The following is a 26225-nucleotide window of genomic DNA, read 5'->3' as shown; positions in this document are numbered from 1 at the left end:
CAAGAGGAAAGTGTGATTTCAGGCACAGCATTCAGGTAAGAGCCTGGGAAGGAAGAGGACCAAATGCATTTGCTACGCAAGTCTGCAATAATGTAGATTCACAGGCTTGTGAAAAAGAAACAGCTGAAAGTTTTATTTGAACAACTTATTTATCAAAGATATGTTGAACTCTCAGATTCTCACTCCAAGCCTTAATCCTCTATCTGATTTCACTCACATAAAAAGTCTGTTCAGGCAGATGAGATTATTCGAATACTCAAGCACGTGTATTTGTTCTTATCTAGAACACAGAACACCACAAATAAGAAAAGAAGAAAACTATTTAAACACTGAAGGGGTGTGGGGGTGTGGATATAACATACATAAGTTTATATATATGAATATTTATAAATATAGGTATTTTATATAAGTATAGTCATAAACAAGTAGTACCCATCATTTTCTCCAGAACCCGGGAACAGAGAAAAGAATGTCAAACCAATATTCCAGCTACACATGTAAACTCTCAGTGCTCAGATGCCAAATCCAACACATCTTTCTTCCCTTTATGCCTTTGTAAAATAGGCTTTGCAGTGTGACTTCAAGATCAGCCCAACTAGGTTAGTTTGTATCAAGGAGAAGATTGAAATCTAAAGTTCAGGGCTCCTTAGGGAGACCATCTTGCCAGCAACCTTCTCTACCTTGTAAAGATACTGGTTTCGTAGATTTTAACAGCACACTTCTCAGCTGTTTCTGAGCTTAAAAAAAGAAAATCAACAAACGAACAAGGAATAAAAAAAGCGTGGAGAGGGAAGAGCACCGGGCAGGTGAACCCTACTGGTCCAGCCAGTAGAGGGCAGTGGGATTTCAGAGGAATGTTGCTGAAAATGAACTTCGTATAATGAAATATTTGAAACGGTAAAACCATCGGTTTAAATTGTTACTTGAACCTACCTATCCAGTCCTAAACTAAGAGATGAACAAGACAAAGGGCAAAGGATAAAAAAAAAAAATTTGATTACTTAGGGATGTCTAAAGAATTGCATTTCAGGGTATCGGGAAGATTTTATACTTAATGCATTGTCTAAAAATAGTCTTTCAATATTTTAAATAATTTTTTATTATTGAAATACACTACTTCGAAGCATCCCATTGAAACCATCACAGCTGTTTGTCAGGGGTTTAAAAACCTACAGGTAACTTTTAAAATTAAAATAGAAAAAATATCAAAAAATAAGTTAAGAAAGCTGTTTGTTTAAGGCATACCTATCTTCACTTGTGCCGAGCTGAACAGAAAACTGGTTCTAGTCCACAAGAACAAGAAAGTAAAGCAGGCTGAGCAAAACACAATACAAGCAAAACACGTAGGAGCTTTTTAACGTCCACAGCACCGGTTTACCGAGGGTAAAGAGCACGAAAGAAACATTTCTCACCTCATTACAAAAACGAACAAGCCCACAAGAGCCAAAGTTTCCATGGGATTTGACACGAGCCGAGTTCGCATTTCGCGACAGAAAGATTTCGGTTATTCTCTAAGCCCTTTTGAGATAGCCAAGCGCTGAAGCAGAATTGCCGCTTTACGCCGGAGGCAGCCGGGGTTTCCTCCGACAGGCTACAGAGACGGGCTGACACTTTCCCCTGGAAAACGGGGAAGAGGGGAGATGCCTCTCCGGAGCCCGGGCGGGGAGCTGAGGCGCGGAGGTACCGGGCGGGCCCGCCGCTCTCCCCTCAGCCGACGCCTGAGGGCTGCCCACGCGCACGGCTCCGCGCCTCAGGCACCGCGGCGCTGAGCCGCCCCTCCGCGGGCTCCGGCGGGAGCCGGGGCTCGGCGCCCACCCCGGTTACCGCCGGGATGCGCTGCCCTCACCGCAGGTCTCGTCCCGGAGCGAAGCTACAACCGCCCGCCCCGTCGCGGGGAGCGGGACCTGTTGCCCCCGGAGCCCGGCGCAGCCAGAAGTCAGTCAGGGGGTGAACGGCGTGAGGGGGGGGGGAAGAGGGGGGACGGCGCCGCCGCCGCGACACCTCCGAGCCTCCCGCCCCCCTCCCCGCACCTCAGCCAGGGCAGAGGAATTGTCTCCCGCACTGCGGCACCTCAGCCCTCCCCCAGCCCGGGTGCTGCCCCAGGCGAGGCCGCCAGCCTGCCCCAGCCGGAGACGGAACCGGAGCCCGAGCCGCGCTCACCTGCTGCCGCCGCCGCTCCCGAGGATGCTCCAGCGCCGGAGCCCTCACCTCAGCTGCAGCGCTTCCAACGGCCGCCAGGGGGGCAGCGCGCGGCACGCCGGGTAATGTAGTCCCGGTCGTCCCCAGGGACTGCCAATCCCGTGAGACGCCGCGCGACCCGCCCGCCCGCGCCGCGGAGCCTGCCGGGAGTTGTAGTTCTCCGCCAGAGCGCGGCCGGCCCTCCCCTCGGCGGAACTACAGCTCCCGTGGGCTCCCGCGCGTCGCCACGGCTGCCGGGAGCCGCGTTACCGGCGCCTGGAGTGGGCTGGGGCGCGGCGCCGGGTGTCCGAGGCCGGTCATGGCGGCAGGGCCGCCGTCCTCCGCTCCGGGCGGCCCGGAGCCTCCGCCCCCGCCGCCGCTGCAGTACAGCCTGCTGCTGCAGCACCTGGTGGGCGAGCAGCGGCGGCCCCGCTCCTGGGACCCCGCCGCCCTCGGGGGCATCCCCGGGCCGCCCAAGAGCGAGGAGCAGAAGATGGTGGAGCGGGCCATGGAGAGCTGCACCTTCAAAGCGGCGCTGGCCTGCGTGGGAGGTGCGGCGGGGGGGGACGGGGCGCGGAGGGGGATGGCGGTTAGGGAGTGGGGGGGGGGGGGGTCCCCGCGGCCTCGGGGAGGGGGTGGATAGAGAAGAGGCTGCAGCACAGGGACCCCCAGTGCTTAATTTTCCTCTCTCTAAGCCTCCTCCAGTGTCTGTCGCAGGTCCCAGGGAGGGATCTCTGTCTGTCTGCCTTCCTTTTGCAAAGGAAGGGGTGCTTGCAGCCCTTCCTCAGCGCAGCACAGGCTGTCGGCGAGCAGGGTGTCAGCGGCAGGGTCCGCAGTGTCAGCAGACAGGCCGTGTGCGCTCCCTTGCTGCCCCTCTCACGCTGCAGCGTGGACGGGCAGCGGGAGCGGAGGTGCTCTGATGCCTGTGAGAAACGCGCTGCTTGAATCCAGCCAAGACTCGCTTTAATTGTTTTGTCTTTTGCAGGATTCGTTCTGGGAGGCGCGTTTGGTGTCTTCACAGCTGGCATCGACACCAACGTTGGGTTTGATCCCAAGGATCCATATCGCACGCCAACTGCAAAAGAGGTCCTCAAAGATATGGGGCAGCGAGGCATATCCTATGCGAAGAACTTTGCCATTGTGGGCGCCATGTTCTCCTGCACCGAATGTGTGGTAGAATCTGTGAGTAGTAACTTCTTAAGCATTAAGAAATGTTTTCTTGTACACTTAATCTCTTTTACTAGATCCAAAAAAGTATGTGTATCCCTTTGTAGCAGAGTGGAGGAGTATGCTAGGTTGTTCTGTTTCTTGGCCGTCAAAGCTTTTAATCTTTGAGACCTGTCTTCAGAACTGTTGTTCTCTGACAGAATGACCAGAAGAGCATGCGATGGCCAAGTCCTGAAAAGGACTTCAAAGAACGGAGAAGTTCGAGTCCTGAATGTATTTGCATTTACTTTATAAAACCCTATCTATGAGTACTTGTTACTTTAAAACATCTAACTGGGAGATGCGACATGGTAATCTGAGCCTCTAAAAATTCCATGTGCAGAAAGGGATCCTTTGATGAGAGTTCTTAAGTAACAGGCCTATTTTCATCTTGCCCCTACAGCAAGAAGTGTCCTTGTGCAGCTCGGTGATAAGTCTGTCATCCATTTTTTAAAACACAGAAATTAGCCTGTTATGATTTTGAGTACTACCTTTTACTTGAAAGACACATTTCTTAACTCGTCTAGAAGAGAAGTGTATCTGCTCGCACAATGGAACACAACAAAGAGACTTCTGCGCTGGTGAAAAACTACCATGCTCTGGCTCTGGCAAGAGTACACCTTTGTCAGCAGGGTGCTGTGGCTCTCGCCTGTGCTGCAAACCAGGCTGCATGGCCAGGCTGAGTGTTGCACTCCTGTGGTTATAGTGCCTTTGAAATCTCTGAGCCGCTGCTCGTGCACAGTGCTGTGTTCTGGGGGCACAGTGCTGTGTTCTGGGGGCTGTGCCGGCTCGCCTGAGAATCTTTGCCATAGCACTGCATTGCACCATATGGATTTGTCTCACCTCTCCCGGTGACCCGTTCCTTCGTCTTCTCCTGGCCCTGCAAGTCTTATGTTTGAGAGTGCAGGGGGCCATCTGCTGAGAACAGAGGGAAAAACATCCTCAGCTGAGCAGGGGCTGGAAGGTCATTTAATACCTCTTGGTATTAGTATAGATAGCGAGCATTTATTTCGCATTTACTTGTTGACTCTGATTTTTAATTCCACAGTATCGTGGAAAGTCAGACTGGAAGAATAGTGTTATTAGCGGCTGCATCACAGGAGGAGCAATCGGCTTCAGAGGTTGGTAGTGCCTGCTATGGACTATTTCTGTGATAAGACTCTAATTTGGTTAAACAGCATGCGGTGTTTTTAACGGAGCGCAGACTGCAAATCTCTTTACATGGGGTTATGGTGATGTCAGCATGAGACTATCACTTTCCTATCAGCTTGAAAGAGATGTGTGGGTGGGGAAGGCCTGGTCGCACAGGACAGTGAGATTGGAGGAAAATCCACAGAAGTGACTTGAAAGAAAAATCAGGAAATGATGTTAGCTATCCACACTCTTTATGGTGTTGTGAGGAGGGAGCCAAAAATTCGTAGTGAGCAACTCTCTGAAGCTACAGCTCTTGTGTTAACGGAGCTCTACTTATATATACTATTTCACTGGCAGTAACTCTGTAAACATGTACAGTGTATTAAATGCTTTCCTCCTTTCTTATGTATTAATTCAAACAGACAATTCTATTTAGCTGTAAAAGAGCAGGAGCAGTGGGATTTTAGTCCAGCAGGCACTAGTGGGGACTTTGGTAAGCCTTGAGTGCCAGCAACATCTGGAGAAAAGCCCCAAGTAGGAAGAGAGCTGCTCTGCTCATTAGAATTACCAAAATTCTCTCATCTCTCCTTAAGAAACCGTCCACAGAGCATAAAAGAAAAGAAAGTGCTCTTGAAAGTGCTTCTAATTGAGCTTGTTAAGTTGGTCCTGGACCTAATCCTCTTAGAGCTTCCAGAGCTGCAGCTGCTCTTCCTATGCATCACTTGTCCAACAGCAAAGCCACTTGCAGCGCTCGGATCAGAGCGCGCTGAAATCAGCAACGGCCACTGACAAAACATCTTCCAGCCCTTGGGGGCAGACTCAGCAACACAGCGCCCACCCAGCGCACCGTGCTAGTCCAGCCGTGGTGGTTTAAGTCCAGCGTGTGCCAGGTCCCACCCCCTCACCTGGGGCAGTGGTAGTGTGACCCTGGTCGTGGACTGCCGAGTTCCTGCAGGTGGAATCTCTTCAAGCCAGCACAGCATAAGCTAGTTACTGGGAAGGAAAATAACTTTCCTGTTTTGTCTCATTCTTTCCCACCCTTTTTGCATTGCAGCTGGTTTGAAGGCAGGGGTTATCGGCTGTGGTGGATTTGCTGCTTTCTCCGCCGCAATTGACTACTATCTACGGTAACAGTGGGAGCCCTTGGGAGCAAGTTTCCCGTTTGTTCCAGTGCTGCTGCTAAGAGCCTGCATCACGGGAGAAGAACCATCAGGCTTACCTTCCCACTGCCTTCAGAGTCCTGATCAGTGCAAGCTGGATGGTGTTGGCCGCTTTTCCTGAATGACTAACAATAATCTGGCTCCGAGCCCTGGCGTGCTGCTTCAGGCAGACTTGCGGGAGTATGCGAGGATGGAGCCAGGCGCACTGAGCAGTATCTCCAGGATGGATCAGCTGACTGTCAGTTTCCAGGAAACAAGCCTGGACTCTGAGCTTTTTGGATCCTTTGGGTCTGATTTTGATTAAGTCTGTTGCTAGCATCAAAAGAGGCAGGAGGACAATCTTCAAAAAGAAATGCAGTGATTTAGGTTACCATGTATTTGAACGTGCTGCAAGTGTTTCATAGTTACCAGTTTGCAGCTTGCTACTCTGTTGGGGAGAGGTAAGATCCTGTGGAGAAATATGTTTGTTCCAGGCTTTTTTTTAAATACCAGCTGAAGACAAACCACCATCTGTACAACTTGTCTTATTTCCAGTACAGAGATGAGAGCCAGATTTCTTTACCATGTCTTAAAGGGAAAAGCAAAAAGGAATCCATAGCCTTAGAACCGTGTGGTTACTGGCAGATGAACAAAACGGTTTGAGGGGAAAAAAGAGGTTGCTGCAGAAGTATAATTCTCTGTAGCCACTTGGCTAGCCTGATTTAACCTCGCTGTGGGAGTACAAATAATCTTGCTACTGCTTGAACTGCCACAGGCTTACACCATTAGTTCCAGCAGTTTGATAGTGAGACTAGAAAGCAGAGTTGTGAGAATAAACCACGGTTAGACAGATAACTGGGCATTCACTTAGCACGCAGTCTGTTTCCCATCATGTTCCTGTACCACCTCTGACTGCCCCAGTGTTACACTGGAGGAAGTGTTGTCTCTGCAGAACATTGGTACTGAAATCAAAACATCTGTTCATTAGCTGAAGGAGCTGCTCCTTTTTTGATTTGCGTTCATATTGGCCCTCTTGCTCTTCTAACCAAGCTCTTTTCTTAGCCCTCCACGGATAATTTTTATACTCTGAGTAGTTCACGCTGATTTTAACCTTCATTGAGCCGCTCCACAAGGGCAAACACCCAGCCTCATCATTTTGAGGCAGCGGGATTTCAGATTCAGTGCACACACATAATAGGGGTTCTCCCGCCTAGTTCCCCTCCTTTGCATCCACAGTCTGACATCCCAACGGGTGGCCGCACTTGCTTACCTGGAAGGGCAACACTAGCAGGGTGGTTTGGCTGATGCACTGGTCAGTTTGGAGGCATGTTGTCTCCCATTCCATGTGGAAAGAAGTGGGGAGACGGCACCATGTGATTGATCAGATGAGGTTTCCAGATCATCTGATGTCTCTCGCTGTGCCTGTGCAGTAGCCTCAGGCCAGAAGCTGTGCAAGTCAGCTGAATTTTAAGCTTGAGTAATTCTGGGCTGATTAAACAGGCTGGCTCCAGACGGTCCAGGTTTTTTCTCCAGAATGTACTGAAATGCAAGGATGTAGCCCAAACCATAGGATGCCTCTTTAAAGATTGGCTGGCACAATGCCTGTGCTTATACCACTGGCTTGAAGTGCAACTAGTAAGATTTCCATGACAGAAAGAGAAGCTGTGATGCCAAGGGGATCAGTTTAGTGCAAACAGCAACACCACAGGGCTCCTTTTGTGCAAATGTTGGGGCTTTGCATTTTTATTAACATTTTTTTCTCCTCACATGGTTTACAGCCATTTAAAGTTTATAATCTACAGAAATTGAAACAGAACACAACCAAAAATATATCCTTAACAACTTTTGAAAGTCAAATATTAATTAACAGTTCTATACTACCTGTAGCTGCAAGAGTCCACCCCCCTCTTTTCCTTCCTGGAGGGACAAGTAAAAGCCCGTCACGGGGACAGCCGCAGCCTGTTGTGCTGGGGCTGCATGGACCAGGCCTCCAGCCGCTGTCGTACGGGGGGAAATTTGGCTGTACAGAGTCTCCATCTGGAATGACAGTATCGTGGACAGACTTGGACACATGTAACAAATCAGACACACTCAGGGATCCGTTGTGCAGTCAGATCTAAAACTCAGCCTCCTTACTGGGTCCAGGGCCAAGACAGACGCCTGGTTATTTTTCTGCAATGCTGTTTCCCTTCTGTTTAGCTGGTAGTCAAGAGGAGCAGGGTCTGGAGTGTGAGCCCTTTGGAGGGGGGGCTGAAAGACCTCCCTTCCTTAAGTTGCTTTGCTGGTGCGGGGCTGGCAGGTGCTGCCTTCCCCGGGGAGGTGGGCTTAGGACATACCTGGTGCACTGGTGGCAGGCGGCCAGGCTCTACCTGGAACAGTCTGTTAGTCGGGAGGGTAAAGGCAACGCCGCTGTTAGCAGGGATACGCTTGGTCACTTCTCATCCATCCCCCTTTGGCACAGGAGAGCACAGGGCCGATGCAATCAGGGAGGGGGCTTTTCCCACGAGAACACGGACTCGGCTCACAGAGCAAAAGGTTTCGTGTCCCAACAGGTGACCGACCTGCGAGTGGGGGCCTTACCAGGAGCCAGGCACTCGGGTGGCCTGAGTGCAGGCATGTGGCTGTCCTGCCTTGGGACATGGCGTGACAACTCCAGCCATCAGCCTGGGGCTCAAGAACTGGAGCCACTAACTAAAACAGACCTGAGCTGGCCGGGCACAGCTAGCCCAGCAGCAACTGCTTTGTGAGAAAGAGCAAATGAAACACTTCTGCCTCTGGTAGCGAGGGCCACGAAGGCTTTCCTCCTCCCGTCTCTGCACTGGTTTCAAGGCTGGGTGACCGTCCAGGTGCCTCACCAAGCACTCACCCCGGGCAGCCTGGCTGGCACTGAGGCACAGCCACGCTGCTGCCATTTGCCCTGTGCCCAGGGCAGCAAGGAAGGCCAGGGAGGGAAACAAAAGCCTCCCCATTCTCGTGGCCATGGCAGGAAGGCTGGTGCCCCAGCAGGCTCTGCCATGGGGCGCAGCCGTGTCGGCAACCCCTGCAGCGCTGCTGGGCTGGCAGGGGCGTTCGTGCCTCGCTGCGACAGAGCTACAGGCATACAGAAATGGCAGGGACCCTGTTCCCCACCCTGCCAGGGCTTGTTGGGGAAATTGTGGGATCCACGTGCCCTGATGGGACCCCTCAGTGCCAGAGCACAGACCTGGGGGTCAGCCCATGGCAGCGGGAGCAGACCTGCCCGGCTGGCTGTCCCTCAAGCCCGCTGTGGATCATGACCAGCACAGCACCTCTCGCTCCAGCCTTGTGTGATGGGTTACCCCAAAACGCTACTTGGAGGCAAGATACAAGCGAGGGAAGTAGCTGCCATGCTACACGCGCACAGGCAAAGCACAGGATAAGGGCTGCAGCAGGGGACTGGCCTGAAAGCACCCAGAAGAGATGTGGTGAGGAGGGAGCAGCACCCCGCTCCTCTGCTCTCGTGGTCGCAGGTTCACTTGGGCCAGAGCAGGATCCAGGCACAGGGTCCAACGTTTGCGCAGGCAGCGAGCCAAAGCAGAGCTGGTCGTCACCGTCACCGGGGAGGGAAGCCCGTGAGCTCCCAGCCTCTGAAGCGAGCCGGTGCTGCACATGCAGGCGTCGGGCAGGGGAGCTGGGCAGCGAAACAGGCACTCGTGGGATGCTGCAGGCTTCAAGCTGGGCGAGACGAGGGGTGCGTGGTAGGAGTGTGCGGGCAGAAAGGAGTCCTGGAGAAAACTATCCAAGGGGGAAGCCTGTGTCCACAGCCCTTGTCAGTCACTACCTCTTCCGTTGTACAAATATACATAAAAACAATTCTTGAACACAAGAAGGGACATAAGACACGACTACTTTACAGAGAGGCACGGCGCCTGGGGTGGGACCGGGCCACCGGTACGCGATTGTACAGGAGCTGCAGGCGGCACCGTCCTGGGTCCAGGTCGGTCTCCTTGGGGGGGCTGCGATCCAGTCCATGTCCCCCAGCAGGGAGCTGGGAGCATTTGCAGCTGGTGCCTTCTGCCTGCAGGCTACACGTCCGTGGAGAAGTAAAGTGTGTTGCGTTTCAGCTCACTGAAGGAGATGGGAGGATGCTGCAGGTAGTAGAGAAGGACCTGGACCTGTAGCAGGCAAATGGGGGGTGTTAGGCCAGAAAGGGGCAGAGCTATCACCTCCCAGCTTGTCCCTGTGCAGCCACATCCAGCAAAGAGTGACAAATCTACCCAGACAGGCAGGGAAACCCCTCCGCTCCCCACCCCAGGGGTGCTGGCGCAGGCTGCAGCCCCGCACTGCCAGCACGGCTCTTACCTGGGCCATCACATCGTGGGACCAGATGTCGGAGGCCAGGGTGAGGTGTCCCTTGCTCTCCCCCTCTGAGGGTCTCAGCAGTGTCGGCCCAAAGACCGTGGCCAGGTTGTGGAGAGACATTTTGTTGATAGGCTCCTTTTCAGCTACCCTGCGGGGTACGGGGAGAGAAAGAGGGTGAGCCCCTAATGCTGTTCTCCTGGAGCGGGGCAACCATGGGGTGATGTGGGGGGTGAGTGCTGATCTCCTTTCTCCCAGCTCCAGTGGGGGGACCTCTGGCTTCCCACCGCCCTTCGCGGCCCCCGGCAAACCCAGGTGCAGGGCAGGGAGCTCTGCCCCCTTCACGGCCTCCGCCGGAGCCGCTGGGCCTGGCCGGGAGCCCCGGGTGTGATGTGGCAGCGACCAAGCCCTCACTTGCTTATGTGCTGCGGAGCCTCCACCCTCCCCGAGCCCTGGCAGGGTACGGCGAGCTCCGCACCAGCCCCGCACCCACTGCCCCCAAGGCTCCCTACCCCTTGGACCCCGCGGGACCCCAGCCAGCCCGCATCGAGGGAACCGGGACCACAACATTGCCATGTTAGGAGCCAGCTGTGCTCCCCGGCACAGGCTGCACGGTTGAGCTCTGGCCAGGGGAGCAGATGTGGGAACTGGCTGTGCCCGGTTCTCAGGATGGAAATGGATTTTTCCTTCCCCATCCCCCAGCATCAATCACTTTTTCTGTTTGGTTTTAGCCAAACCAAAGGGAAAAAAAAAAACCTGCTTCATGATGCAAGTAAGACGAGCCGTGAGCCCCGGTCCCAAACTCCTGAGCAGGCTCTGCTTGCTGCGCTGCTGCCCTGCCCACAGCCCCATGCCCTCCACGAGCCCCAGAACTGTCCATCCCCAGGTTCAGAGCGGCTTCATCTGGGCCAAGGTGAAGCCTGGCAAACCATGCATTGCTGCACTCGCCCCGGGACGAGCAACACGGGGCACCACCCGCAGCTTTGGGACATGGCTGCGCAGCCGGCTGTCTCTGGGTCTCAGCCACCCACTCCAGAGTAGTTACAGGAATTACTGCACCTTGTTTTGCAGGGGCTACTGCTGGCCTGGTGGGGAGGGACGCAGCACTAAGGGGGACACTGCACAGCTCCCAGATGACTCCCCGTCCTACGCCGAGGCCAGCTGCTCCCCGCGGAGAGCTCGTCCAGCCAGCTGCACACCGGCTGCGGCAGCCAAGAGCTGCATCTCGCCAGAGGACGAGTGCTCCCTGCAGAGCTGACCCGCGTCAACGGCCGGGCGCCGCGCAGTCCCCGAGGCCGGTGGCCCTGGGGCGCCGGGGGCTGCTCCGTGGGGCAGAACAGCTCCAGGATCCCTCCAGCATCCTACGGGGTCCACGGAGAGGAGGCATGGGAAGCCAGCACCAACATCAGCCAAAGGGACTCACAGCACACCAGGTCCCAGCCTGTACAGGCTGCAGCCTGGCCAGGACCCCAGCAAACACACCGGAGCCCAGGGAGACAGGGCAGGTGGGACACGCCTGGGGCTGCACCCTCTTGGAGGGGCTGGAAGAGGAAAGGGCCACTCTGCCACCTGCCCAACTCCAAGCTGCTGTTGCTGGCCCCGGCTGCCGCCCGCAGCCCTGCTCTGCACCAGTACAGCACCATCTGCCTCCAGTTTGGGATCGGTCTGTGGCTGCACAGGCACCACAGCAATCAGACAGCAGCTCAAACTCTGCTCACGTCTCATCCCCATGGCAAAGCGGCAAGACAGACGCACCCCGCACCTCCCGCCTGCGCCACGCAGCCCGCCGGGAGCCACAAGCCCAGCCATTACCTTTTCAAGTGCTCCAGCAGGAAAAGGAAGGTGATGAGGTTGGGGTCAGGCAGAGAGCGAAGAAGGTGCATCATGCAGTTCTCCTTGGCAGCAGGATCCGAGAGGGCTGGAGACAAGGAGGGAGAAGGCTCAGGACAGGGTCTGGTGACTTCTGGTGCAGCAGCGGGACCCACCATGGCCAGATGCCTCCCGGCAGGCAGTGCATGAGCTCCCTGGGGAGCAGCACCACGAGCCCCGAGCTGGCCTGGAGCCAGCAAGGACGGCCACGACCAAGTGGGCAGATCTGGGAAGGACCCTCAGGAGTCTCCCATCCCGGAGCAGGCAGTGCCAGAGCCATGCTTGGGCACTGACCCTTTCCCCAGCCCTGAGCCCTTACCAATCCCCTCCATGAAGGCAGGGTAGAGTCTGTCAGTGAGGAGGGGCTCGGGCAGCTCACGGAAGTACAGCTTCAGCGTGCCGGCGATGGCGTTGATGTCCATGTCACTCAGCATGACCAGGATGTCCTTGTTATCTGTCCAGAGAGCACCCACACGTGACACCTCCCGTGCCTCCTTCCCCTCCGGGTCTCAACCCCTGCCTCACCCCAGCTATCCGGGCAGGCTGTCAGCTGGAAGGCAGCGACAGCACCGCTGAGTCCACAGCCCCGTTCAGCCAGGCTGGGGCTGGGAAGAGCTGAGCAGCTCCCGCCGAGCCGGGTAATGAGACACGGAACAATCTGCAAACGCATCTGCATCATTGCCCTGACTCAGTGTCTCCCAGGAGCCGGCCAGACGCAGCGGCAGCTCAGAGACACCAAGGCACAAACGAAGCTGGGACCTCTGGGCGTTTGCTTTCCCAGCTACACCCTCCTCCTCGCCCCCAGCCCCTCCCTGGGCACGCTGGCACGTTTTGCACACGTGCAGTGCAATAACCAGACCCTGGGCTTGCAGGACAGGGGGCCAGGGCAGGTCTCAGTGCCTGTGAACCCTCCCAAGGGAACGTGACGTGAAGGGTGGCCATCCCGCAGGACACCCACTTGCATCGAAGACGGCTTTCAATGCCTGGATGTCAGTGGCGACGCCAGAGATCCTGTAAATGCCGACCTCTTCGATGCCCCTCTTCTCCACCTCCTCGATGCACTGGCGCACGATGTAAGGCACCTTGGAGCGCTCGCGCCTGGCACGGAGAGCAGAGCCATGAGCAAAGATTCCCAGGGGACCCCGCAGTGGCCAGACCAGCTCTGCAAACCCCGGGACAGGGGTGGGATGGGTGGGAAGGATGGGGCTGGCGAAGGAACAGGCAAGTCCCCAGCAGAGAACAAAAGCTGAGCTCTCCGGTGTTGGTGGGAGCAAGGGGACATGGTGCAATGCCACACCCACAGGGATGGGAGCAGATCAGCCCCCCAAGCCCTGCACGTACTTTGTCACGACGCTGATTTTGACCCCGAAGACACCAGTCTGCTTTTTGGACGGGGTTCTCTTCAGGCTCATGTCTCTGCTTGTGAACTTCATAGAGAACTCCACCTTGATCTGTGGGAGACCAGGGGTGAGTCCCAGCAGCCCAGCCCTGGCCCGTCACCTCTGCATCGCACAAGGGCACAGCACAGCCCCGGGGAAGGGGCCGCAATCAAAGCGAGGGGCCACGGGACCCCGCAGCCCTGCTTACCCCGTTCATCTCAATCACGTCCATGTGCCAGTTCTTCGTCTGCACAGCCTGCGGGTCCAGCTGCGGGGAGAGAAGGTGCGTGAGCTCCACAGGGACGCAGCCCTGTGCCAGCCCCTCTGCCACCCCAGCCCGGCAGCCCCCGAAGCCCCTGACCCGCAGATGGTGTCAGGCACGGGACATGTTCTTCCCTGGCAATGTGCTGCCCGCAGCAGGAGGATGGAGAGGGGAAGGTCTGGGGTCCCTCAGGCTGTGCCCCGAAACCGGGTGGGCTCAGCCTCCCCGCCTGGTCCCCCCCATGAGGCAGAGCTTTAACCCACACCCGAGCAGTAAGAAATTTCCAAGAAATCAGGACTATTTCTGGCGGCAGATTGATGAAACAGAACTAGGGCAGCGTTTTCCGTGCAGAAAAACAACATCTCCCCATAGCCAAGGCTATTTATAACCCCTGGGAATGACGGGTTCCGCTATTTCTGGCTTTGGGGCTAGCAGAGGACTCGGTAATGCTGCCCCGACGCCCGGCCGCTGCGGCGAGGTGCTGGCGTTCCCAAGGCCCCGGCACACGCCACAGCGGGTGCCAGGCCCCAGGGCTGGGCAGAAGCGGGTGCAGTTGCCTTCCGGGGCTTTTGGGTTCCCAGCTGGTGGCATCGATCTGGCCCCATCGATCCCTGTAATGCACGGGGCGGGCAGCGGGGCGAAGCCCGGCACTAATGTCCCCTCAGGAAAGGGGATGGGATGCGGGAGCAGGCAGGCACCGGCGGGCGCTCCCAGGGCCACGTGTGTGCAGCTGCCAGGCGAGGCTCGGGCCAAGCGAGCGGGGTCACTCCTCAAGGACGCAAGAATTTCCTACAGCTGCTGGCTCGGGAGATGCTCCAGGTGACCACAAACATGTCCAGAGCTGCTGCTCTGGCCACGGAGCTGCCATATCCCTGCCCCAGCTTCTGGCTGCCCATGAAACCACGGCACGTCATGATGGGGGAGACCCTGGGGTCCCTCATGTCCCTCTTGCACACCAAGACCTCACGCTCCCCAGGACAGGATCGAGCTGCCCTGGCTCTCGGCACAGACTCAGCACCACGGCATCACCCCATGCCCAGCCCCGTGCCATGGTGAGCCTGAGCAGCTCCATGGCAGCCACAGGGCCACCAGACACGCTGCAGTCTCCAGCATGGCTCAATACGCTGCGGTCTCCAGCACAGCCCAGGAATGGCTCCTGATGTGCAGCCCTCCCCGGCACCCCTGCCACAGCCCGGCCAGCCCTGCGGCGGCAGGGAACTGCAGCGGGGGGAGCGGGAGGAGGAGGTGGAAGGCTGCAGCTGCCCTGGGCTCCCATGGGGCCCTGCAGCACGTTTGGATGCCAGGATTACAAGGCTGCAGCCAGACTGCCGCCAACCCCAGTCCTGCCGCTCCAACTCCTCCCCGCTCTCTCCCCAGCACCAGATCCCCCCATGGCTGCCATGCACCCACTATGGCCAATGCCAACCCAACGCCGCCCGTCCCAGGGGGCTTTCACCCCTTCTCCCCGCACAGCCCGGTCCCGCTCACGGCAGCGTCCGTCCTTGTGAGCCCCAGGCAGCGGCAGCGAAGCCCTCTACCGCCGGCCGAGCCGGGAGCAGTGGGCCTCCCTGCTCCGCAGCGCAAGTTTAATTGCAACCACCACATACGTCTTCCCCATCCCCGTCCCCTGGGTCCCCCCGCTCCGATGGCCCTGGCAGCTCACATCTGGAAGAGCTTTAGCAGGGCTCTGCAGAAAGCTTTAATAAAAGCCAGGTCGGCTGCCGCCAGCGTCGCAAACCTTACCCTGAGCGTGACGCCTCCCCGCAGCTGCTTGCCCCCAGTCAGGCAGAACCGTCCCCATCCAGCTCCCCGCAGCCACCGGCATGGCTCCGAATTTGGGTGAACTCAGCTGGCACCACCGGCCCGGGCTCCCGTGCAGCCGAGGCAGGTCCCCACGCACCCGCAGGGCAGCGGGCTGCGGCCTGGCCCCGGCAGCACTCGCAGCGGGCAGCACTGCCACGCTGCCCGCTCCCCGCAGGAGGCAAAGCCGCGGCCGACGCTTCGTCTCCAGGCGTGGGAGGACGGATGGGAGCAGCCACCCACGGCACCAGAGGCTGCTCCTGCCCACACAGCGCTGGCAAACCCTCCCGTCTCAGCTGCCACCACCATCTCCTTCTGCTCCACAGGCAGCTGCCTTGCTCCACCACACCACGGGGAGGTCCCAGGCCGGTGGGGAACTGCTGTCCTGGGCGACCCGGGGAACAGCCTCCCTGCCAGCGCAGCGCAGGATGGCACAAGTGACACACGCTGCTGTCCCAGACCTCGGCTCCTGTTCAGCAGCTTCAGACTCCAGCCTGTGTTTGGGGAAACAGCTCAGCTGGGTCACCGGTGCCTCTCCGGGCTGGTCCCTCCTGCGTCTCTGGGAACTCTCCGCAGCGGCGCAGCATCCATGCTCGGGCCAGCACCCGCCACGGTGCCACACTCCTCATGGCGAGGCGAAACACCCCCTGCTCCCAGCTGCAGGGATTTGCCATCATCCTGTTTTCCCAAATTATCCACAGGTGTTTGCTTTCAGGACAAGGCCTCTGATCGCAGAGGGAAAGGTGGCAGAGTGGCAGGTAACGAGCATCCCAGCAGCCATACAGAGCTTCGTGTGTTCTGGGGAGGCTCTGGTTGCAGAGGGGCCCCCTGAATCCTGCTGACGCTTGCTCCCCGCAGCCCCTGCCTGCTGCTTGTCCCATGCACGGAGCGAGTGGACTCAAGGGGATGAGGCCACATCCTGGGATTCGGTCCTCAAGACACCTCCGGGCTGTGCACTGTGGATGCAGCTCCTGCGTGGGCAGTGGCAGCTGAGACAGACCCCAGCGGTGCCGGGTCCCCAGGGCTCCCAGGTGAGGAGCTGGGACGGCTCCAAGCCCTCACGGCAGCTCCCCAGGGCCCCAAGCACTGGAATGCTGTGGCAGGGCAGGGGCTGACACGCTGGGCATGTCCCTTCTCGGTGCCTCACACCCATGAGGTCACCCAAACATCATCCCAGGGTGAAGCCATCAGGAGCAAACCGGTGACTCAGCCAGTGAGGCCATCTCTACCACGGTCCTGGGGAGCGGGATCCCGGGGGAGCTGCTACAACCAGGGTTGCTTCCCGTCAGCACAGCACCCATGGGCACCCTAGCCTGGCCTCCCACGGCTGCCCAGGCTCCGGTGGGCAGGGGATGCCCCCACCAGACCCCCGCACCAGCAGCTCCCTCCCCAGGGAACAGGAGGTCCCTGAGCTGCTCTATCTGTCCCCACATCAGCGGACGCTGCCGGCGGCAAAGCACAACCCCGGAAAAATCGGCGATTCACAGCCTTGTCTGAGAGCGACGCGAGAAGCAGCAGGCACCCACAGCACCCCGGGACCACGCACGGACCCGCCGGGGCCGCATCCTGCCCCTGCAGCCCCAGTGCTCCCAGTTGGAAGCAGGCAGGGAAACCATTGGCCGCGGTGGGGACGTGTGGCGATGCGAAATGAAACTCCCTCATGTTTTGACCCAACAACAGCCGGCGGCTGCCGCCGGGCAGCTTCCTCGCACAGCCCTCGCCGCCCCTTAATCCCCTCTGCGGGAGCAGCGGCGGCGGCACAGAATCGAGGTTAATGCCGCTGCGTCACAGGCAGCCCCGCCGCCGAGCAAACCCCGGCCCCGCTGCTGCCAAACCGAACCCCCACGGGCCCAGGCAGCTCCTGCCCGCAGCCACAGCCGAGCCCCGAGCCAGCAGCTCCCCATGCAGGGGGATCCCACGGAGGGGAGCCCCCCAGAGCCCCCCATGAGACTGTGGGGGCTCAGGGACAGCCTGCGGCGGTGCTGTCCCCCTCCCCTGTCACCTCCGTTGCCCAGCTCTGCCCTGTGCTCCCCCAAAGACGGGCAGTCCGGCTGAGGGGGCTGCAGCACAGCTGTGAGCTGGGGGAAGCCTGGATGGATGTGGGGTGAGGGGCTGCAAACCCAGCAGCGCCCTGGTGAGGGGGGCTACGCAGGCACCGGGTGCTGCAGCACCCCAGGAGCCCGGCCTCAGCCACGGCGGGGGAGCTCCCCCCCCTCCACAAGACCCCCCAACAGCTCAGCCCTTCTGACCCCCCCAGCGCACAGAGGGAGAGGGAAGAAGGGGAACGAGCGGAACGAGCACCCCGCAGGCTGCAAACTGCTTCCGAGAGCTCCCAAAGCACCCAGACAGCCTCCCAGCTCCACGCACGGACCCCACAGCCCTCTGCCCACAAGCAATACGACCCCCTCCCCCATATCAGAGCCCCCCACACCCCACAAAGCCACCAGCCAAAAAGCCATAGTCACCACGCACGGCAGAGCCCGGCGACACGGGGAAGTCAACCCAGAGCCCGTTCGGCACCCACCACCATCCCCCCCGAGCTGTCCCCCCTCCCCTGCACCCCAAGAGGCACCTTCTGCCGGAGCAGCTTGCTGCGCACCCTGCCCCAGAGGCGAGCGCCCGTGTTGGGGGGCCGCTTCCCCTCGGGCTCCTCCACGCCGCGCTCCGGCTGCTCGCCCACGGGTCCGGGGCTGCCGTCCGGCTGCACCAGCACCTCCGTCATCGCGATGACCGCTTCGGCTCCGGGAGGCGAGAGGATGGCCAAGAGGGGCCCGGGGGTCTGACCGGGGCTGGGTTAGGACAGCACCCGCATCCCTTCTGCTGTGGGCGGGGGGTCAGCGGCGGCCGGGGCGGCGGGGGCCGGCGAGGGGAGCCCGGCTGGGGCGGCGGGGAGGCGAGCGGGCAGGGCTCATCTTCAGGGTGTGAGCCAGGCTGGCGAGAGGCAGCTCGGCAGCCCCAAAAGCCTCCCTCCCCCTGCGAGGAAGTGACTCAAAGGCAGCCCCCCCCCTCGGCGGCCCCCACGCTTTTAACCCTCGCCCTGCCACCCGCCGCCGCTGCTCGGGAAGGCTGGAGGGGCTGCCGGGCCTCCCCGCCGCCGTTATCCACCGGTACCCGGTACCCGCGTCCCTGCCGCCCCGGGAGGCATCGCCGCTGTCGGCCGCAGCATCCCCGGCTCCGTCGGCCGCAGCATCCCCGGCTCCGCGGAGGAGCACTCCCACTCTCGGCAAGGGGCACGGGGATGGGACTTTGGGGGGGCTCCTGTCAGGCCTAGGGACAGGTAGGGACCCCCCGAGCACCCCCCCCCAGCCTGCCCTGGCCTTTGTCAGCCCCACTGCCAGGGGGTGATGGTGTGGGGCAGGGCTGCGGGGCGAGGGGATAGGGGGGTGCAGGCAGGGCTCTGCCCTGCGCCCCAGCCCTGGCAGGGTCCCTGACTGCCTGCTGCTGCTCCTGACAGGCGAGGTGCAGGTTGGGGGAGGGACACACAGACTTGCACTGCTGGATCCAGCCCTCAGCAGCCCCCTGAGCCCACGTGGGTCACCCTGTGGGTCCCTGCAGGTCCAGGGAGCCCCGACACCACCAATCTCCCCCTCCAGAGCCCCCGCCAGCCCGGTGCATGGGAGACAGACGGACAGGCAGCTATCGCCTGCGGGTACAGCAGGCACTGTGCCCATGACAACACAGGCTCCACTCCAACAGCCACATCTCCCCAACGCATCAAATTGGGGCTGGGGAAGGGGCTGCTCCCTCCTGCCCCGTCCCCCCAGCGTCACCTCGATGCCCCCCTTCATGCACCCACTGCCCATCTCCCTGCCTGCCTCAGGGCGCAGGGGCCAGACCCTGCCTCTCACCTCTGCAATGTGGACATGAGCACTTGTAGCCTGCTCTGCCCACCCCTGGCATCTGTCTGCCACCCCATCACAGCACTGGGCACCTCTGCCAGCACCCACAGGTGCCGGGAGCAACTGGGACAGCTCAGAGCAGGGCTGAGCCCTGCAGCGCTGGGGACGTGAGCCCCCCACGGGGACACGAGCCCCACACAGCACCTCTACCCTGACCACGGCACATCCCAGCCTTGGCAACCGCGTGCAAAATGGGGTTAACAACAACAAACTGGAGTTAAGGCCAACCAGGAGCTGCAGCGGAGCCGCCCCGTGCCCAGACACACCTTCCCACGGAGCAGCCGGGCCCACTTGACACAGGGTGCCCACCCTCTGCCAGCCACGGGGATGGGGCATGGGGTAGGCGTCCAGCACTTGTCATGCTGCAGACCCCTTGGAGCTCATTGCCAGGATGCTCGAGAGGAGGCTGGTGCCAACCCCAGCCCCGCTGTGGACCCAGCCACGACCTCAGTGTTGGCAAGATGTGAGTCCCACCTGTGGCACCTCCACAGCCTCGGGAGCCCCCGCTGCTCCCTGCAGAGGGGCTGCAGCGTCCCCCTCACACGCTGACCCACTCCCGTCAGCTAGTGATGCCACCACGCTGCTTTTGTGGCCAACCCACAGGCCTGGGCCATCAGATTAGAGCTGGGCAGCGGCCACAGCGCCGGCTGCGGAGGGGGCTCCGCCATCCTGGCAGCCCCCCCCACACCACGGGCCTTTGCCAAGCTGCTGGTGCCAGTGCTCCCAGCGTCTCCCACTCCTGCTGCTACCTGGAACCAGCAGCAGCCCTCAACGAGCCCAGGGACCAGCCAGGGTAAGGACCACCCGGGGCAGCATCTCTGCCTGAACAGCTCAGGGCAGAGGGCAATGCGGCCACAGCCCACAGCCCCACGAGCAGCACTGCCCGTCCTGCCCGCAGCCTCGCTGCCCTGTCCCTGCCCTGCCACCCCCCCAGCTCCTGGCACAGTGGCCAAGCTGTGGCTCTGGGTGACAGCAGGACAGCCCCAGCCCTGACACCATTCTGTCCAGCCGGGTCCTCCTTTGTGATAAGCAGCCCCAGGGCCTCCTCTCTCCCCCTTTCTTCCCCCACAACTTTCACATGGCAGGGACGAGCTGTGCTGTCCCCGTCCCGACCCCTGCGTCTCCCAGCGTGACTCATGTTTGTTGACCCAGGCTATTTCCGAGAGCGCAGCTGGGCTGATCCCCGCGGGGTGCTGAGCCCCTTCCCTGCCCCAGCCCTCCCACTTGGCCCAATGCCACCCCCACACTGCCATTTCCCTGGGGAGAGGGCAACAGACGGGTGATTTCGGGTACAAACAAGCCACTGGTGAAGCCGAGCCCCTGTCTCCCACCCCGTGCGGTGCCGTCCCCTGGCAGTGTCCCCCTTCCCGGCAGCATTTCCGTGCCGCTCCCTGCTCTCCGGGGACCTGCCCTCAGCTGCTTTCCCACGGAGCAGGCGGCCACGCCGGGCCCTTTGAAGTGGCCTTGGGTCAAGGGCTGTGTCCCAGGCGTGACGCTGTCCCCAGCACACAGGGGAAGGCAGCCAGACTGCGGGACCCCACCAGGAAAACCCAGGGACACCCCAGTCCCGAACCGTCCCTGCTGCCCTGGGCCTCCCTGCAGCCTGGCCAAGCCGGGTGCTGGTGGGATGTGGGATCTGGGGGCTGCCTGTCCCCCCCACCCCCATCTTCCCGGTCCTGCTCACCTGGGAGCATCTCAGGGCAGCCCAGGCCTCCATCCTCCCTGCCTGGCAACTGCCAATCAGAGGCGGCTCAGCCGTTGCCCTGGAAACCCCCGTTGCCATAACAGCGGCTGATGGAGGCGCAGGGGAGGCAGATGGTGGCAGAGGGGGACAGCCACGGCTGGCGGGGAGGGACAGGGGACTGCACGCTCACTGCCCTCCCTGGGCCCCCCCGAGGGCCGCAGCACAGAGGGCAGCAGGACAGGAACGCTTCCAGCCCAGCTGAGGCTGGACGCTTGTCTTGGGGGTAACTGCTGGCTTTGCCACGTCCGCAGGACCCCCTCTCACTTTGTCCCACCTTCTCCTGCAGCTGCTGCACCCCAGGACCATCACCCACATGCCTGATGCCCACCTACCTCCCTGCCTTCAACCCTGAGCCACAACTCCTGTGCCCCACTCCCAAAAGCAGAGCTGCCTGCCCATGCTGCCAGGCATCTCCCGTTCCAGGCATCGCCCCAGGGCAACCCTCCCAGCCCAGGCACCTGGCCCCAAGAGGTCCAACACTGCGTGAGAAGATGCCCAAAAGTCCCAGCGCGTACCTGGATCTGCCCCTTGCCCATGATCTTGTCCACGATTTCGTTGTTGTCCTTGTTGAGCTTGGTCTTGTCGTAGCACTTTTCGTAGCAGAGGATGCGCAGGGACTGGGAGCCTTCCAGCTCGATCTCAAACTCCTGGGGCGCGGAGGGAGGGTGGCTCAGCCCCAGCACCCCAGAGCAGCTCCAAAACTGGGGCTGGAAGGGAAAGGGCCGGCACAGTCCCCTCCCTGCGTCTCACCCTCCTCTCACCTCGTTCCACTGCGGCTCTGTGGTGTCCCGAAAAACCCTGGTCTTGGCTTTGCTGACGAAGTAGCCGAAGGAGTCCACCTCCAGCGTGCAGTAAAGATCTGGGGGAGCAGACACTGCTCAGCACCCGAGGAAAACCCAGGGACCATGGTCGGCAGAGCAGGGCCACGTGCTGGACCCCAGCTCTTCCGATCACACCGGCCCCTCCGAGCGAGGGTGGGCACCCACACTTACTGGCAGACTGCTTGAAGCCCTTGGCGGAGTGGACGATGACGTGCAGGAACCCGTAGAGCCCGGGGGACTCGTCGTCTGCAGTGGGGAGAGCAGAGGCTGTGTCAGTGCTCAGCTGCCACCTCCCGTGCCCCGGGGCCAGCGTGCCAGCCGCCGTGCCCAAGGCAGCCTTTGCCATCGCGAGTGCTAGGTGCCTGCGGTGACACCCCGATGTCCCCAGCCCCCCTGGAGGGCTGTCCCTAAGGTCTGGCAGAGGACACGTATCCCCCACTGCCGATCATCCCTGCCAGATATCCCGAGCTCTCCTGCTTGCTGGACAGTCCTGGGTGAGGTTCCAGTAGGGCTGGCTGGGTCTCGCCCTGGGGACCCCCTGGTCCTGCCCAGCCCATGGGGATACTGGAGAGACCCCAAAAGCAGCCCCATGTTGCAGCCGGGATCGCTCCGGCCGGGAGTCTGGCTCTGCTCCGGCAGTGCCACCTGGTGGGTAGCTGTCCCCCTGCACAGCCAGGGTCCCCGAGCAGGGACCCCGCTCCGGCCGAGGGACCCCGCAGCTCCTCCCCGGCATCATCCGGAGGCAAGGACGGACCCGCCAGCCCAGCCGACACTCACCGTCCTTATTGCTCGTGACTGGGATGTTGTGAACGGTGCGTAGCTTGAAGCAGGATCCCGTGAGCACCTGCAGCTCCACCGAGCTCAGGACGAAGGCCTGGAGGTCTGGGAGAGGACGGGAGAGGAGCTTCAGTGCTGGCCCAGAGACCGAGCAGGCTGCGATCCTGCAGGACCTTCTCATGGTATCTGGGGGGTCAGGAGCCACCAAGAATGCCTCGGCAGCCCCAGACTTACCCTTTTTCTGCAGTTTCTGAATGGCCTCCCTCCACTCTGACCTCTCGTAGTCGGATGACAGCAGGAAGAGGTAGCTCTGTAAGAGAGAGGGTGATGCAGCAGGCTGTGCGCAGGCAGCGTTGAGCCCGGCCCCCAGCCCACCTCCTCACCTTCCCGTTGCGGTTGTGGATGCGGAAGGGGATGGCGGGTGAGTTGAGGAGCAGCCAGAATTCGTTCTCAAACATCTTCTTCTTGAGGCGCTCAATGGCCCGGCTCTGCCCCTTGTTGGCTTTCTGCAGGCAAGGAGCAGACGGGAGCTTTTGCAGGCAGCCCTGGCCCCCCATGTCCCATCCCCGAACCAGAGGAAGGCGCCCACCCCAGCAGCAGGTCCCGCACCCTCCCCAACCACCTGCACCCTCCTCTCACCTCCTTCTGCACCTCACTCTTGATGGCTGAGATCTTCATCTTCATGTCCTCCAGCTCGTGGTCGGGGATGACGTGGACCTGCGGGCAGTGCTCCGACTCCTCCGGCGAGGGGAACACCAGGTCGGCCAGGGGCACGTACCACTTGCAGTCGTATTGCTGGTGCTTCCTGCGGCCGGGGCACAGGCACCGAGTGATGCCTGACCCCCTCCCCAGCACATCCCCCTGCCCGACGGAGGACGGGGGGGTTGTGACACATTCCCCCCATGCCCAGCACCCTCCTTACCCCACCGCCGTCTTCTTCAGCTTGGCGCAGAGCAGCACGTCGGTGAAAAGGAAGACGTGCCGCAGCTTCCGCGAGCCCTCCGACAGCTCCACCAAGAAGCCATCCTTGACAAGCTGCCGGGTCTGTGGGGCAGCAGGGCTGGGGTGAGAGTGGGCAGGCAGCAAAGGCCAACAAACCGCCGGGGACGGATGCTCCTGTCCCTCTCCATGGCTAAATCAACCGGGGCATGGGAAGGTGCATAGCCTCTGGGTGCTGTTTTGGGTCCCATACTCTCAGTAGGGTGCCAGCAAGCAGCAAGGGCCAGGTAGAGCACCCAGGACTGTGTCTAGAGGCAACCCTCCATCTCCTGGCCAAGCACCATGGAGCTCCTCAGGGTGGAGACACCAGCCAGGGGCTGGCAGAGGGCTCAGCCCTCACCCCGTGCCCAGGCACTGCCCTCCCCACTGCCTCACCTCCCCCTTGGGGGTGGTGACCGCTGTCCTCCGGGGATCGATGTCCTCATTGATGCTGGAGAGGAAGTTCTGCGAGATGCGGAGGGCGTCCTGGAGCAGCGGGTAGTCGGGATGGTCGGCTGGGGTGTGCTTGAGGAGGTCCTGGAAGGGGACAGGCGTGGGTGAGCGGCACAAGGGCACTGCCCTGCCTGCAGCACCCACCCCAGGGACCCCCCACAGCATTTCTCCCCACGGCTGCGGGTCCCCAGGAGCAATGGAAGCAGAGCCCCCACTGTCCCCTGCCACGGGACTGGTGCCACACTCACGTGCAGGACGAGGGTGCTCCGTGTCACACGGTCGATCGGTTTGTACAGCAGCGCTGTGGGGAGAGAGAAGGCATCAGCAGCCACCCACCGCTGGGGCTTGGCCCCCTCTCCCACCCACCAGAGCCAGCACCGCATCCCACAGGGGCAAGAAGGGGAGACCAGACGCCCAGAGACCCCCTCAGGTCTGCACAGAGCCCTTGGGGAGTGTCTGGGGTCCATCACGGACAGAGCCAGAGACAGCTGGGCCATCACGTCACTGTGACGAGCAGCGGTGAGCCACGGCTCGATGCCACAGCCCCGTGCCCTGCCACGCCGGCAGCAGGAGAGACCACGGCCGGGTTGGTGTGCGGAGCAAGGGCAGAGCCCAGCGCTGGCAACTGCCCGACATGCACCTCCATTTTGAGGTGGCACCCGAGGGGTTTCGCCAGCAGCGTGGGCACCTGCGAGGTCCCCGCCGGGGTGACAAGCCCTGACCACTGCTGCGTGGTGACCCCACACGCCGCTTTGCTCCAGCCATGGCCCCGTGCCGGCAAGGTCTGTCCTTGCCCTAAAACGGGTCACGACGGGGACACTGACCCAGCCACCACGTCCTCCTCCCCTCTGCTGCCACAGGTCACGGGTTGCAAAGCCAGCAGGGCCGCCGTGAAAACACCACTCTGCCCCAGCTGTTGCCAGCTGCAGGACATCCCCACTGCGACCGCACCAGCGTGTCCCCGCCGGGGGCAAAGGACCTCCCCAGGCACAGCACCGGCACGAGCACCGCCAGCTCGCCGTGCAGTGGCTGTGGGACGGGAGACCTGCTCGTCACCCCCAGCTTTTTCAGTTTCCCTTTTGGCTCAGCGGCGGGTCCTGTCCCTGCCCTGCCTTCACGGGGCTCTGCCGCCCCGTGGGACACCCCGTATTCCCCCACCCCAGGCAGCCCTGGGTGCCAGGGGAACCCAGCCTGCCCCACCAGCAGAGAGACTCCCAGGGGCTGAGGCATCGTCCCAACACCGCTGCCCCATGTCCCCTCCCTGCAGCCCCCCGTGACTGCACGTACAACTCTGTCCGGGGCAGGGGGGCAGAGAAGCCCCCCCCACGGGGCAGACACCCCGCTTTCTCCTGCCATGCACCCTCCCTGTGGGAAACCAGCCCCGAGGGGTCTTCAGAGGCACGTTTCACCCTGAGCAGCCAGACCCTCCTCCTCCTTCCTGGCTCTTTGGGTGGGCGAAGGCACAGATCACATCCACGGTGCTGCTCCCCGCACCCACCCGCTCGCGTCTCTCCCCGGGCTGCTCGCGCCCAGGCCGATGGCTCTGGGTTTCCCTTTCGCTTCGAAGCACTTCCCCAAACTGCCGGGGCCAAGCAGGGCCGGGTTTCGGGCCGGGGGAGAGGAGGGAAAGGTGCCGCCGACCCCACCCTGCGCTACGAGCTGCGGGGTCTCCATCGCCTTTCCCCTGGAGGGTGCTGCTTTGTGGTGCTCAGTCCTGAGAGAGGGACACCCCCCTCCCAGCGAGGAGGGGGTCTGTTCGGGGGGCAAGGACATGGGGCTGGACCCTGAATTGGAGACTGCATCTCCCACGACTGCATGCCAGCAGGTAAAACCGGAGCCCCGCTCCCGGCAGCAGCCGGTGAGAGCCCTGCTCTGGGATGGAGGGGGCAGGCAGGGTGTCCCTCCCCTCTCCCCCACCCTAGACCCACAGCGGGGATGGACCCTCCTGCTGCCATCGCTACAGCCACACGCAAAGCCCGGGCGAGCGCCGGGAGGGGCTGTCCCAGCACAAGCGAGAAGCGCCAGGCTCCTCACCAGCACGGTCCCACCAGCCCGGGACCCACACGCAGGCAGCACGGAGCCAGGGATGCTCAGCACCTCTCCTCCCCAGCCGCTGAGAGATGGGCGTTCCAGCCCCGCGATGCTCACAGCCTCCGGCAAGCAAACGGGGACCCCTCCCTCCCGCCATCCCCACGGCACAGCCCGGGCAGGGGGTCCCCCCGCCGTCCCAGCCCTTCGCTGTCCCGCTGCCGGCACGAGCCCCTGCCCG

At 61.0% G+C, this 26225-nt stretch overlaps 3 protein-coding genes across 12 annotated transcripts in view; 1 reads left to right on the top strand and 2 right to left on the bottom strand.

Moving 5' to 3' along the window:
* The window catches only part of SPECC1 (sperm antigen with calponin homology and coiled-coil domains 1), a 100464-nt gene extending 98231 nt beyond the window's left edge, over nt 1–2233 (bottom strand). For 5 of the 7 annotated variants that reach the window (XR_012765891.1, XR_012765892.1, XR_012765894.1 and 2 more), the window contains exon 1: nt 2161–2233. The gene's annotated coding sequence lies outside the window, so the exon portion shown is untranslated. Of the gene's footprint in view, nt 1–1412; nt 1582–2160 lie in introns of those variants that run through there. The other 2 variants (XM_075439865.1, XM_075439866.1) reach the window with 1 other exon arrangement.
* Nucleotides 2234–2446: 213 nt separating this feature from the next.
* Nucleotides 2447–6182, top strand: TIMM22 (translocase of inner mitochondrial membrane 22). Its single transcript, XM_075439960.1, has 4 exons — nt 2447–2729; nt 3164–3360; nt 4433–4505; nt 5573–6182. Exons 1-4 carry the CDS (start codon nt 2498–2500, stop codon nt 5647–5649), a joined length of 579 nt encoding a protein of 192 aa, XP_075296075.1. The 5' UTR covers nt 2447–2497; the 3' UTR covers nt 5650–6182.
* A 3293-nt stretch (nt 6183–9475) lies between these two features.
* The window catches only part of ABR (ABR activator of RhoGEF and GTPase), a 40714-nt gene continuing 23964 nt past the window's right edge, over nt 9476–26225 (bottom strand). For 3 of the 4 annotated variants that reach the window (XM_075439956.1, XM_075439957.1, XM_075439958.1), the window contains 17 exons: nt 24205–24257; nt 23900–24040; nt 23448–23569; nt 23165–23330; nt 22909–23031; nt 22760–22835; nt 22526–22630; nt 21920–21994; nt 21689–21786; nt 21443–21574; nt 13431–13490; nt 13185–13294; nt 12802–12941; nt 12163–12297; nt 11787–11892; nt 9978–10125; nt 9476–9790 (listed from right to left, as the gene is read on the bottom strand). In XM_075439956.1, coding sequence (XP_075296071.1) covers nt 9701–9790; nt 9978–10125; nt 11787–11892; nt 12163–12297; nt 12802–12941; nt 13185–13294; nt 13431–13490; nt 21443–21574; nt 21689–21786; nt 21920–21994; nt 22526–22630; nt 22760–22835; nt 22909–23031; nt 23165–23330; nt 23448–23569; nt 23900–24040; nt 24205–24257 — 1880 coding nt within the window. In that variant the 3' untranslated portion in view covers nt 9476–9700. Of the gene's footprint in view, nt 9791–9977; nt 10126–11786; nt 11893–12162; nt 12298–12801; nt 12942–13184; nt 13295–13430; nt 13491–17856; nt 18253–21442; nt 21575–21688; nt 21787–21919; nt 21995–22525; nt 22631–22759; nt 22836–22908; nt 23032–23164; nt 23331–23447; nt 23570–23899; nt 24041–24204; nt 24258–26225 lie in introns of those variants that run through there. The other variant, XM_075439959.1, reaches the window with a different exon arrangement.

The sequence above is a fragment of the Opisthocomus hoazin genome, chromosome 20, assembly GCF_030867145.1.
Source record: "Opisthocomus hoazin isolate bOpiHoa1 chromosome 20, bOpiHoa1.hap1, whole genome shotgun sequence".
NCBI lineage: Eukaryota > Metazoa > Chordata > Aves > Opisthocomiformes > Opisthocomidae > Opisthocomus > Opisthocomus hoazin.
This window is presented reverse-complemented; position numbering and strand designations above follow the sequence as displayed.